We start from the raw sequence: 14,968 nt of genomic DNA, 5'->3' as shown, positions 1-14,968 counted from the left end.
AATCCCCACATTTCACATACTTCTAGGTATGAACAATACCTGTGATAATAATAACTGTGTTGTATAGCCCATCAGTGAGCCTCCGATTTCCCCAATTGTGCCCATTTCCTTCAAATGCATGAAATAATCAGAATACTTCATCTGCTTCCTCAAATTACAAATGCTCATGAACTATGGATAGCAGCATAAACCATTTTTTTAATGGGGTGTTCTCCTAAGCATCTGCTCCACATGTCCCACCATAGTTGAACAGAAAAAAGCTTAAGGTCACCTGGACGTCATAAGGGCCCAACAAATGGTTTCTTTTCTTTTTATAAATGTCTATGATTCTTCCCAATTCTAAAAATATATACATTATGGATAGTGCTTCATCATTTTTGTGTTTAAGTGCCTTTCTACAGCAGATGCCGTGCACAAATGCCTAGCTGCCACACTACTGTCGAACACAAAACATTGCCTACAATGTCTCATTATTTTATTTTTTCATTGCTATTCCCAAAGCAACTCATTTGTGTAATATTCTTGAAGAACATATCAACTGTCCTATGAGCAAGGATTTATTGCAATCGATCTTTCTGTCGATAAAAGTAGATTACTTGAGTTCACCTATGTTTTTCGCATGCATTCATGTTGTAGACTTGTCATCGTAACTGCGTGTTTCAACCATTTTACATTGTGAAATGCAAAAAACGAAGATGTTTTATTGCACTCTTAAATTTAATGGTAATTAACATAAGCACATTGTTGGAAATCATAAAAATGAAGAAATTGTTATGCCGCAGAGAAGCAAAAGTTCACCAGCGAGAGCTTCAGGCAAGCTTTAAGAATTGCTTTTTTCAATTGCTGCATGTAAACATTGTAACAGTGAAAAATCCCTTACATCTAGTGAGAACATACATAAGAGAAAAGGCCTAACCAGCAAAATTGGAGCAGAGTATCAAGTGTGCTAAGTAATGAAATGTGCAATGACATCTTCTGTAACATGCACAAAATATAGTGAAGTGAATTTTTGCCTTGCTTATGCCATGGCATCTATTGCGAAGGGAACAAAAGCAGCCCAGGTATTTTGTGGTATCCTGGATCTCCTGCTGCCACCATTCACATTTCAGAGCTATTATAAACATTAGCAGAACACCCTAATTGAAGTCATTGAAACATCTAGGCAGAATATCGCAAGAGAAACTGTTATTTGACAATCTACAGATACTGAGGCTACATTGGATGGCATCTGGTGCTAGAGATTCCACATATCACTGAATGGAGTTGTCACAGTTTTGTCTGTAGATACAAGCAACGTGCTGGACTATGAATGTCTTACAAAACACTGACAAGGTTATGCCAATAAAAATCAAAGTTACACCAATAAAATAAATGAACACAAATATGACAAAAACTTTGAAGGTTACAGTGGCAGTATGGAAAGCTAGGGAGAAGTCTGTTTTTAGTAGGTCAATTGTTATACATGGTGTGCAATATATTCCTTATCTTGGTAATGGTGACTCTAAAGGATTTAACTGTTGTGGCTGCTATTGTGGCTGCTACACCATATGGTGTAACTGAAATTTAAGGACCGGGATGTATATGACAGGTGCAGAAGAGAATGGAGGACATAGGAAACTCTGCAAGGACATGATAGGGGAAAAAACTCTCTGTTGGTAAAGCAAATACCACCAAGGGAGACTCACTGAATCATGACCAGAAAACCTCACAGAATACTATGGTCTAGCTATCAGTAGAAACAGCCGAAATGTCAGTGAGATGAGAAAAGCAATTTGGGCAAGAGCCATCTGATTACATTACATTATCTTGTTCCACCTTATTCAATTTAACTATGTGGCTCATTGAACAACAGAGAAATTTCTTCACTCACTTTGGGCTTTAAGTTAAAAATCACCCAGTCGCAGTTGTATAATCCAGGGTAGACAGCTTCCACAGTACATTTTTAACAGGCATCCAGACTTGATCCTATTCAACATTATTAAATGTGGTCCTTAGTCCTGGTGGGTGGAAAAATGTAACATGCACATCTTGGTTTTGTCAATCAATATTATCAACTCTGGCAATCCACCGCTGTTCGCCATAAACACAAGTCACTGAGTTCTAATTTTGAAGTGTCAGTGGTACAATTTTTCCACATTGATGATGCTCACTATCAGGGGAGGTATAAAACAATGAAAAGATCAAGTGCCTTTTGTCTTCCGATGAGTGTTGAACCTTTCCTCCAAGTATCTGCTGTAGAGTTCTTGTATTTCCTCACAATTTAAAATCTGGTTCTCATAGGTCCGCTGCAGAATAACTTTTTATCATAGAAGTAGATCAGTTCATTTATGGAAGGGTGGTGCTGTATTATGTAGTTTGTTAACTGTTGTTGAATAGCAAGCACTGCTGTAGCATTGTGTTCAAGAGGTCACTTGTGACACAAAAACTGTGACCCTTTACTAATCTTGATCCTTATAATAGAGCACAAATTGATGAACAGTGGCCTGTTTCTTTACCCAGTGGTACCATTGTACAACACAGGAATAGGTTTTACAAAAGTCGGAAAGAACTAAGCATTCATCAACTGCGAACGTTTGCTTCTTGTCCTTCAGAAATTTACCCTGAGCTTTGGGAATAAAATGATGCATTTTCAGGTTTTCAAGGTTAGCTACTAACACTTCAGAAAACTCGTTTGCATTCTATATTGTCAGTCACCAAATCATCTTCTTCTGATTCCTCAAACATGTCATGTAAAAGTTTGTTTGCCTGGACAGTCTTGACACTTTCCCATGATCATAAATTGTAACTGTCAATATTGCAAACTACAACTTCCAATAGGCCTTTATTGTCAATTCTAAGATTGACCACATCTGTCATCAACTTTACATTCTGGTGATACAAACAAAAGCAAACATTATGGGTGCCACAGGCCCCTACGACAACACCCCATTTCGGTCTCAGCTCACAAAAGTTTGGCCTTCCAATTTTAATGTCAGGATTTTCTTGTCAGGATTCTATGACTAGTTCATTTAAATTAAACAGTATTAACCTTTTTTGTCTCTTAACCTTACTACCATTTTCTTTCATAAAAAAAAACAATCTTTTTTGAAAGGTATGTAACAGCTGCTATTTCATCCTCATAAAACCTAATAACCTTTTTGATCGTGTTTTTATCTATGAAATTAGATGCAATTTTCTTTTGTAATGCAAGTAAAATTCCGTGCTCATTTACAAACTGCCTTGTTAATTTAAGCAAACGTTCTGACGCACTAAATTCGTAACTAAGTTTTGCTTTGGTAGTAGCCTGATAATTTTAACTCTATTCTCTCTGTTTGAAATACAACATTTCATGTATAGTTTTTCTATCAAATCATCATATTCAGTCATAGAATTGTTAGAACTTCCATTTGGTTTAGCGCAACTTTTCTTTTGAAATGAAACTCCCAAATTCTTTTTGCCACTTTCCCAATTTTTGCATTCAATGCAAAACATCTTTTTTCTTCACTCAGTTTTACCATTTCACTAACAGGTGATACATACAGGGTTTTACAAGCTAAATCTACTTTCTTTTATAGTTTCTGACGAGTCACAGAATTCTTTACCTGAACTATCACAATCCCCTTCTTTGTTGATGACAAATATCTTTGAGTAACATATTGGACACAATGACTTTCCTGGTATTATACTGATAAAAGGGCTTTTATTTTTAGAATAATGATCAAATGTTATTTCTCTTTGACCTTCAGTTAAAGGGTTCTTTTTTTCTTAAAGGGTCCAAGCAAGACGCCAAAAACGTGATGACATTTCTTTAAGTATTTAATTTCCTCATACTTGCAAGTTGAATTAACCTCTGAGCCATCTCTTAAGTAAAACAGCACTTTTTCTTCTTCAGTTAAAATACTTTCTTTAGCAAACACTCCATACAAACTTTTACAGCAAACACTCCATACAAACTTTTACAGCAAGCTTCATTAATAAGAACACCAATAGAGAACACCGTGACTCCACTGTTAAGCTGCACACTTCAAGAGCTCACTGGCAACCGAGTGTGAGTGAACAGATGTTGGTGGAGGGGGATATACAACACACAGACTTGTACAGGCTTGTCTGTGAGCCTGTAAGGACTTGCAGGTGCTGTCTGCTAGCCTGCTGAAACTTTCTGCAGATGACTGTTCCAACAAATAATCATTTGCTGCTTTAATTTCATGTGTTTTTTCATGTGTTTAAATTATAAATTGATACACTTTACTCCATTAGTTCAGATACTCTAGATACTATGAAATATATTTCTTACTCATATTTGCGATTTTTTTTTCATAACTTCCCACTGAATTTCAAAGTTTAAATTTTTACTGGAGTTTGATATCATAAAGGTCTATTAGTGCGTAATTTTTATATTTTTATCTCATCCCTTAATGAAGCTTTTCAGTATGGATACACCATAAAAAGTAACTATACTATGTATGCAATAGCTCAAAAAATATAAGTGTGAGAAATTACACCTACTCTGAAAAAGTACTGTTAAAAAACTGAATATTTTAAAAATTTATGAGCAATAACTTTGAGGAATACATTCAGCTAGGTAATCAAGGTTTTAATTTCCAGTCTAGTTTGTGCTGAACTAAGTGGTTCTGTTTGAAAGGTCTGGGGGCAACATGTTACTTAATAATTTAAAAAAAAAACACAGAGATGAAAAAAATGAATGAAAAAAAAACCTTGCAGCCTGCAATAATAAACAACATAAAATTTTAAAAGGGGTTTTGAGCCCACTAAACATTAGGAAATTCACCCTGCAAATATCAAATTTTTCTGAGTATTTTGAGCAACCAATTATATTGTTTTCCTGGGCCACTTGGTATGGAATCATCAAATACACAACACAACAAATTGGTAAATAATCTTGATTTACTGTTTCAACAAATTAATAATTAAAAGAATAAAATTTGTTTTGATCTTTTACTTTAAATAGTGTCGAAGTATAGCGTACCTAAAAGAAAAATTACACGTAATTCAGTCCTTAGGATAAAAATCAATATTCTCTCCACGCTGTATTCCACAGTTTTGAAATTTTTTTCACAAAGAGGTTGCAACATACTAATTATTTGGTTAAAGTTTCATTCCAATATGCACTAAAGTTTTTGAGTTATTTAATTTCAAAATATTAAAAACTATTGGCCACGATATCCAGGTCCCCATAAGTTACCCCACTCCTCCAATTACCTTATTATCATAATAAATGAAAAGCACCAGTTTGCTTTTGTTCTACAATATTACTTTTATTGTTAACCGGTTTTCGGCTTACCTTATTATCCCTCACATTTTCACATAGTATCAGTAGCACAACAATTTTGCATGTAAACAAAGTGTTAATACAACAAAAAAATGATAAGTCACTGAACAACTTCACTATTTTTAAAAAAAAAAAAATCACTTGTTGCATGAATTCCATCACAGTTTACAATGAAATATGAAACAAAAAATAAATAGTTCCTTACCAATTTTAATCCCTCTCTGCCAACTAAACGTAACACTGCGTGCTTTAATATGAATTTTATCTTCATACTCAACATCACTCACAGAACCTATGAGCTCCTTATTTCTTAACTTTTCATCCATATCTCTTTCAAGTTTCCTCACAGCATCATAAACTCTTCGGATTCGTGGCACTGTAAGAGAAAACTTAGTAATGAAGAAGTGGTACTTGTTTACACAAAGGCATAAGAATTTTTTACCTCAACAGTGATGAGGAAAATGGCACAATTAATGCTCATATTAAAATTTTGAACACGAAAAACAAATTCATTTAAAAACTTTTAAACCATTTTTTTTTAGCATACTGTTATTAAAGTGATATTTTTCCACACAGTTATTCTGTCTTACTTTTTCATACTCCTCAACAGACAAAAAGTTATATTAATAAAGTTATATGACTCTTCAAACAATTTACTCTCCTAAATTAGCACTATTAAGTGACAATTTCTTCGTTCAAACGAGCCGTTTTAGGAGCAGAGTTAGGTCAATAAGGAATGTCAAAAAAAAGTAAAGAAGGCAAAAGTCAAAGAGTACGTCAATTGGAATTATAATTAAGCAGCTCACTATAATACAGGAATTACCTTGAAATTAAGCATTCCAAAAAGCAGAGCTTTAGTATCACACATAAAGTGTAATAACTAACACTTAGGAGACAAAAGTTACAAGTGTAAGTAACTGGGCTGCTTCATAAATGTTATAAAAAGAGAAACGAGGGTGGATAAAAAAAGTGAAGATCTAGAAAGACGAAGAATTAAACCAAAATAATTTTCTTTGCTCTATACATTGACACACTGTCCGCGTGGATACTTGTCTTGCTGTAAATAAGCCCGACTTAAGGTATGCGATGTGACTGTTCAATCCTATACAGCCAAGAGAACAACATGTCTGTCTTCTCGAGTGCTAGTCATTTGCAACCATTGAGATTCTGCACTGGGATTGAGAATGGCCCTCCTGAACCAAACTATTCAATATTTTCACGGAAGTAGCGTGATCCCAACCATTACATCCAGCAAAATTGCAGAAGGTGTAGCCTCTATAGGCCACAATCCTGTCACTTTTGAATTTAGATGAGGAATAACACTACCTCACACACAATCAACATTCCAATGCAATGTCTGAATGAGACACCCGTAGTGTAACCTTTTCTTATATACAGTGTTCAAAATGGTTCAAATGGCTATGAGCACTATTGGACTTAACTTCTGAGGTCATCACTCCTCTAGAACTTAGAACTACTTAAACCTAACTAACCTAAGGACATCACACACATCCATGCCCGAGGCAGGATTCGAACCTGCAACCGTAGCGGTTGCGTGGTTCCAGACTGTAGCGCCTAGAACCGCTCGGCCACCTCGGCCGGCTATATAAAGTGTGTACATGGTGTCACTCCTACTTTGTTCATCAGGTTATGCTAAAATGCTACCGGTAATCATTTGCATGTAGAAAAGTATGTAGTACATTCATGCCAATTTAACTTTTGTTGCATGCTGTCTTCATAGTACTGCAATTATAATGTGCAGCAGCATACAAAAACTTTTGTTACCCTTGCTGTATTTGCTTTTTAATTGGTCTAAATAATGTGGGCTTTATTCCCCCAATACACAAGAAATTTAGGCCATTCGCTCTATCAGATGGACATGTGCAAGGATTTTAAGGAAATATATTTCTTCTTGGACACAACAGTGGAGAATGAAGTAGGAATGTAGCGACCATCTGCCCTTATGTAGTGTTGTGTTGCATGCACTTTGGACATGTGTTTACAAACACTGCACTGTCAAATATTTTGTGGCACACACTAGTGGCAGTGTGCTTTATAAATGCATTTTAGTTTTGTTTATTCTTTGATTTGTGCTTTCTATGTTCTTGTAGCTTATGTGCCTAGTTATCAGTGTATGTGGTTGTTTGTGGGAAGAGACCAAACAGCGAGGCCATCGGTCTCATCAGATTTGGGAAGGATGGGGAAGGAAGTAGGCCGTGTCCTTTCAAAGGAACCATCGCAGCATTTGCCTGGAGCGATTTAGGGAAATCACGGAAAACCTAAATCAGGATGGCCGGACGTGGGATTGAACCGTCGTCCTCCCAAACGCGAGTCCAGTGTGCTACCACTGCGCCACCTCGCTCGGTGGTATTAGTGCATACTGACAGGGTAACTTTGATGTATTGTTCCTGGCAGATTAACTTTAAGTTGTGAGTTGTATTCTCACAAGCTGTAATATTTATTCATTGATTCTCCTGTGACCACACTGAATAAAGCCTGTAGCCCAGTTTTCCTGTGCTGAGATATATGCAGGCTTACAGATTCTTGCAATTTCAATGATTTTCAAGCACCATGAAAACAAATTTTTCCTGAGGTTTCTGCAGCTCCGACACTTCTGTGTACTATTCTCTACACAGTTCTCTTCCCTACACGTGCTTCTGTAGTTCATTCCCGGGTCTCCAAAATGTTAAAAATGGAAGTATCGCTTTCAGACTCACATTTGAAGAAGACATAAAACTCCTCGACTGCTTATGAAGCATCTGCATCTACATCTACTCTGCAATTCACAATTACCGGTAAATGCCTGGCAGAGCACTCGTAGAACCATCTTCAAGCTATTTCTCTACCATTCCCCTCTTGAACAGCATCAAGGAAACATGAACGCTTTAATCTTTGCATGCAAGCTCGAATTTCTCTTATTTCATTATGATGATCATTCCTCCCTATGTAGGCGGGCACCAACAAGGTATTTTCACATTCTTGAGGAGAAAGTTGGTGACTGGAATTTCATGAGAGAATCCTACCACAAGGAAAAACTCCTTTGTTTTGATGATTGCCACCCCAACTCGTGTATCACATATGTGGCAGTCTCTCTCCTATTTCGCAAAAATACAAAATAAGCTGCCCGTCTTCGGCCTTTTTTGATTAATCCTATCTGCTGTGGATCCCTTACTTGATAGCAATACTCTAGAAGGGGGCAGAAAAGCGTAGTGTAAATGGACTCTTTGGTAGATCTGTTGAATTTTCTGTGTGTTCTACCAATAAACCACAGTCTTTGGTTTGCTTTCCACACAAAATTATCCATGTGATAGATGCATTCTAAGTTATTCATACCTGTAATCCCTAAGTATTTAGTTGAATTTATAGCCAAAGAATCATGTACTTTATCCTGTAAACCAAATTTAGTGGATTCCTTTTAGCACTCATGTGGATGACTTCAGAATTTTTATTACTTAGAGCCAGTTGCCACTTTTCTCACCATGCAGATATCTTGTCTAAGCCATTTTGTAATTTGTTTTAATCTCTGATGACTTTATAAGACAGTAAATCACAGCATCATCTGCAAACAGTCAAAGAGGGCAGCTCAGGTTGTCTTCTAAATTGTTTACTAAATCAGGAACAAAGGAGCACCTACACCACTTCTTTCAAAACGCCAGATAACACTTCTGTTTTACTCGATTTTCCATCGATTATTAAATACAGTGATTTTTATGACAGGAAATCATGAATCCAGTCACACAACTAAGATGATACTGTGTAGGCACACAATTTAATTTAAATTTTCTTGGAGGAACTTCACTTTATTGCTATCACATGATATTTTCATTTGGAAATCACACCAAACCGTTTACAGATACACATTCACAGCTATACTGCTAGAAGAAAGTAACATCGACATCTGAACGAATAATTCGGTAGCTCTGTGAATGAAACTGCATTGTCGCAAATTACGGAAACAGTGCAGCATGTGGAAGAGAGATTCTCACAGTCTAGTTTGTAACTTGCGGTTAGCTGCTCGGAAAGAGAACGAATTTTACTGGCTGCTAGCAGTTAATGGTAGGGGAAGCGCAAAATGGCTGAAAATAGGGCTGCCTTACTACATGACACGAACTATAGTGTTTAGTTGTGCAGATGCTTCCAGTGTCGTCAAGAAAGTCTGACTAATAAAGAATGAAGTGACAGACCTTATCTCTATGAAGAACTGTGAGTCGCAAGTAAAGGGAAGGTACTGATGCTCATAGACTTACTTTAAAACTTGTCCTATTAATTCATACCATTCATTGATGTTTATATGCACTAAATGCAAACAGCAAAATGTTATCAGCCAATTGGATATGGTTGATGCATCTTTCATTACTACATATACCTTGCTGGTTTTTGCAGTTCCAAAAATCTGAAAGATTCATTTTGTACTCATGGTGTCCTGTAGCCTTTATGACTTTAATGAATGACATTGTATGTATATAATAAAGGAAATTCTTGTATGTATATACTTAGACAAGGCTGCTTGCTTTAGTTTTTATTTATATAGGTCAGGCTACATGCCCTACTGAAGTGGTCCCACAGGAGATACACAATACATAATACTATGTTTATCTCGAATATGTAGTTTAATCTTGGAAACACTCATAATTTCAGGTTAGGCTACCAAGTACTTAACTATAATTTATACTCGCACCCTCACAGAATTTCCATAAATTCTTTGGCAATTTTAATTTTTAGCTGGTTTTTAGCATGCTCTCATTTAGTTACAATATCTACTTCAGTCGGAAGTTGTTGAGTTACAGATGAGGCAGCAAGCTGTACATTAACAGCAATATGTTTTGTTGTCAAAATGTTCATACTCTGCACAATGTGGGTACTTTTTTCTATGACTTAGATGATGTGTATATTTACTTTATTTTATTATCTGATTGTTTCAACTATTGAACATAAAATACATAAAATACAATCACTATAACTTAAAATGATTACCTGCAAATACCACATTTATGCAATAAATGCTCAAAATGATGTCCGTCAACCTGAATGCATTTGGCAATATGTGTAATGACATTCCTCACAACAGCAAGTAGTTTGCACATGCATGGACAATGCACTGACACCTGTTGTCAGGCGTTGTTGGTGGATCACGATAGCAAATATCCTTCAACTTTCCCCACAGAAAGAAATCCGGGGACGTCAGATCTGGTGAACGTGCGGGCCATGGTGTGGTACTTCGACGACCAATCCACCTGTCATGAAATATGCTATTCAATACCGCTTCAAACGCACGCGAGCTGTGTGCCGGACATCTTTCATGTTGGAAGCACATCGCCATTCTGTCATGCAGTGAAACATCTTGTAGTAACATCGGTAGAACATTATGTAGGAAATCAGCATACATTGCACCATTTAGATTGCCATCGATAAAATGGGGGCCAATTATCCTTCCTCCCGTAATGCTGCACCATACATCAACCCGCCAAGGTCGCTGATGTTCCACTTGTCGCAGCCATTGCGGATTTTCCATTGCCCAACAGTGCATATTATGCCAGTTTACATTACCGCTGTCAGTGAATGACGCTTTATCGCTAAATAGAACGCGTGCAAAAAAATCTGTCATCGTCCTGTGATTTCTCTTGTGCCCAGTGGCAGAACTGTACACAACGTTCAAAGTCGTCGCCACGCAATTCCTGGTGCATAGAAATATGGTACGGGTGCAATTGATGTTGATGCAGCATTCTCAACACCGACGCTTTTGAGATTCCCAATTCTCGCACAACTTGCCTGCTACTGATGTGCGGATTAGCCGCGACAGCAGCTAAAAACACCTACTTGGGCATCATCATTTGTTGCAGGTTGTGGTTGACGTTTCACATTCAGCTGAACACGTCCCGTTTCCTTAAATAACATAACTATCCGGCAAACGGTCCGGACACTTGGATGATGTCGTCCAGGATACCGAGCAGCATACATAGCACACGCCCGTTGGGCTTTTTGATCACAATAGCCATACATCCACATGATATCCACTTTTTCCGCAATTGGTAAACGGTCCATTTTAACACGGGTAATGTATCACGAAGCAGGATACCATCAGCACTTGCGGAATGTTACGTAATACCATGTACTTATACGTTTGTGACTATTACAGTGCCATCTATCACAAAGCAAAAAAAGTGTCCTTACCTGACACTGTCATCCATCTGGTGAAATCTGAAGCAAATGATGTTTATGGCAAATCTCCACATCACTGAGAAGTAAATATTAGGTCAAAATGCATACTGAAAGATCCTTAGTCGACTACGATTCAATCCCTCATAGATCCAGGCACACTATTTTACCTCTAGACCACTAGGTCCGACAATATATTCTTGTCTGTTATAGGCATCATTTAAAAGATGAAGCTGCCTGTATTTTACAGTGCCTCCTCACTTGAATATGCATACTTCACCTTTTAACTTACATTCATTCACTCTTGCTAATATTTATTCCTCAATAGTAATAGTATTATTACCTCCAGATGGAATATTTACTGTCACTGCCGATTTGCTATTCACAGCATCAGTCTCATCCACTGGAGCACTGACACAGGCTGAGATTGACCTCTGTGCATGAGGAAATGGTGGTGTTACACTTGTGTCTTGTAAGGAACGAGATGATCGATAAGATGGTGACTTAGTTCGTGCTGGGGAACTTCCACGAGAACGAGGAAACTGTCCATCAAAAGAGGCACGTGGCAAATGTCCATACAATGGATTATGTTGCTGATTCAATGAACATTTCTCATTGTTTGTCACTGCCGTGCCTATTACATGTGATATGCACCCATCAATGCTTCTCTTCAGATCCTGAAATACAAAGAATTGACTCAGGAAATATGTAAATGCAATGGAAATAATGTTGAACTCGCAAAGTGATACACAATTTATCTTAAACAAATTTCAGGCACCATTATACAATGTTACTTAACTTCAGTTATAATACCGGAAAGTTGTGTTGATGCAAAATATCCAATGAAACTACAGTTTAAAAAGGAGGAGGAGGAGGAGGAGGAGGAGGAGGAGATGTAGTAGTGTTGGCTTCTGAAGATAATGTAATTTTTATCTGTTACCTTAAAAAAAAAATCAACAAAATGAAAAAATTTAGATCAATTTGTATGCAATTAATGCAAGACAGATACAGTACAATTAAGGCATTAAAATAAAATGTAATTTGCAACGTTAGTCGAAACAATGGCCCTACACATAACAACCTACATTGCATGTCCTCATTTCCTGCTTATAGCCATTAACTTCCTGTTATTTCAAGAGATCTATGCACACTGTTACTTCATAGCAGAATCGGTTAAATATCACACTAGGAATCCAATGGTGTAATCCACTGATTCATACCAAAAATTCCCCTTGTGGTTCCCTGCAGTTCACTCATAGTGAAAGTTGAGAATACTTTACAAATTCCCAAATTTTCTAAAGCTCATTGGTAGCAATGTCGCTACAGACTGATCAAAAGTTCAAATAAAAACTCTGTATGGTTGAATGGAGATTAAAAAGAAACTTCTCAAATGATTGTCCAGTGATTTAAACAATGCTCAACCTCTCTCAGTAATTTCACAAAACAATTAATACAGAAATCATTTGCAACACAATTATAGTTTTAGGAATAATATAAGAAGTGCTGCAAATGTATGGAAAATACTCTATGTTAACTGAGTAACAAGAAGGACCGATACTTTAAGAAAGAATGTGACGACAATGCTCCATGGGTTCACTGCAAAACTACTTCAGTTATTTTAAGTATCAGCTTACTGAAACTTACCAATACCCCAGGGCAATATTAAGCTACAATTATGTGTAATATCATGCACTTACTTTGAAACAATCTATATGTAATTATTATTAACACATTATTATGTCAATGATATTTCCAGTACATACAATTCATTTTCTTAAACAATCTTTAACAGCAACTCTGTACGGCTGATTAATTCATCAATTATCTTCTACTGCAATATAATCCTACAAAGATCGTTTTTACCACCATAGTGCTTTGCTAGGCATGGTCTTGTAGGAGATGGTGAGTTGTTGCCTTCACCCAACCTTTGAAGTGACTTACACAGCCAGTTGTAGGGGACCTACAGCTTAACATGGATTCCAAACCACAGTGCAACTTGGCATTTCTCAAAAGATGGTAGCCCTTTGATTTCTTTTTTATTCATAGTCTTGACTACATAACTAAAATCATCCTTAAAAAAATCAAAATAAAATGTTTGATGGTGTGCGTATTTTATTTTCAAGCAGGGCAGAAAGGGAAGGGGGAGAGGGAGAAAAGGCAGAGAGGGTGAAGAGAGAGAGGGGGCAAGAGAGAGAGGGGGCAAGAGAGAGAGGGGGCAAGAGAGAGAGGGGGCAAGAGAGAGAGGGGGCAAGAGAGAGAGGGGGCAAGAGAGAGAGGGGGCAAGAGAGAGAGGGGGCAAGAGAGAGAGGGGGCAAGAGAGAGAGGGGGCAAGAGAGAGAGGGGGCAAGAGAGAGAGGGGGCAAGAGAGAGAGGGGGCAAGAGAGAGAGGGGGCAAGAGAGAGAGGGGGCAAGAGAGAGAGGGGGCAAGAGAGAGAGGGGGCAAGAGAGAGAGGGGGCAAGAGTGAGAGGGGGCAAGAGTGAGAGGGGGCAAGAGTGAGAGGGGGCAAGAGTGAGAGGGGGCAAGAGTGAGAGGGGGCAAGAGTGAGAGGGGGCAAGAGTGAGAGGGGGCAAGAGTGAGAGGGGGCAAGAGTGAGAGGGGGCAAGAGTGAGAGGGGGCAAGAGTGAGAGGGGGCAAGAGTGAGAGGGGGCAAGAGTGAGAGGGGGCAAGAGTGAGAGGGGGCAAGAGTGAGAGGGGGCAAGAGTGAGAGGGGGCAAGAGTGAGAGGGGGCAAGAGTGAGAGGGGGCAAGAGTGAGAGGGGGCAAGAGTGAGAGGGGGCAAGAGTGAGAGGGGGCAAGAGTGAGAGGGGGCAAGAGTGAGAGGGGGCAAGAGTGAGAGGGGGCAAGAGTGAGAGGGGGCAAGAGTGAGAGGGGGCAAGAGTGAGAGGGGGCAAGAGTGAGAGGGGGCAAGAGTGAGAGGGGGCAAGAGTGAGAGGGGGCAAGAGTGAGAGGGGGCAAGAGTGAGAGGGGGCAAGAGTGAGAGGGGGCAAGAGTGAGAGGGGGCAAGAGTGAGAGGGGGCAAGAGTGAGAGGGGGCAAGAGTGAGAGGGGGCAAGAGTGAGAGGGGGCAAGAGTGAGAGGGGGCAAGAGTGAGAGGGGGCAAGAGTGAGAGGGGGCAAGAGTGAGAGGGGGCAAGAGTGAGAGGGGGCAAGAGTGAGAGGGGGCAAGAGTGAGAGGGGGCAAGAGTGAGAGGGGGCAAGAGTGAGAGGGGGCAAGAGTGAGAGGGGGCAAGAGTGAGAGGGGGCAAGAGTGAGAGGGGGCAAGAGTGAGAGGGGGCAAGAGAGAGAGGGGGCCAGAGTGAGAGGGGGCAAGAGAGAGAGGGGGCAAGAGTGAGAGGGGGCAAGAGTGAGAGGGGGCAAGAGTGAGAGGGAGAGAGGGAGAGAGGGGGGAGAGAGGGAGAGAGGGAGAGAGGGGTGAGAGAGGGAGAGAGGGGGGAGAGAGGGGGGGAGAGGGAGAGAGGGGGCAGAGAGGGAGAGGGGGGAGGGGGAGAGAGGGAGGGGGAGAACAAGGGGAGAGAGGGAGAGAGGGGGAGGGGAGAGGGGGAGGG

The 14,968-nt window shown here is 39.3% G+C and overlaps 1 protein-coding gene across 2 annotated transcripts in view; it reads right to left on the bottom strand.

The window, feature by feature from the left end:
• LOC124724436 (mitogen-activated protein kinase kinase kinase 4) overlaps nt 1-14,968 on the bottom strand; it is a 209,989-nt gene that overhangs the window by 36,575 nt on the left and 158,446 nt on the right. For both annotated transcript variants that reach the window (XM_047248448.1, XM_047248449.1), the window contains exons 17-18: nt 11,769-12,102; nt 5,475-5,645 (exon numbers count right to left, since the gene is read on the bottom strand). In XM_047248448.1, the coding sequence (XP_047104404.1) occupies nt 5,475-5,645; nt 11,769-12,102 (505 nt within the window). The remainder of the gene's footprint in view (nt 1-5,474; nt 5,646-11,768; nt 12,103-14,968) is intronic.

The sequence above is a fragment of the Schistocerca piceifrons genome, chromosome 1 (genome assembly GCF_021461385.2).
Source record: "Schistocerca piceifrons isolate TAMUIC-IGC-003096 chromosome 1, iqSchPice1.1, whole genome shotgun sequence".
In the NCBI taxonomy this organism is placed as follows: domain Eukaryota; kingdom Metazoa; phylum Arthropoda; class Insecta; order Orthoptera; family Acrididae; genus Schistocerca; species Schistocerca piceifrons.
The sequence above is the reverse complement of the archived record's forward strand: the minus strand, read 5'-3'. Positions and strand labels throughout refer to the sequence as shown.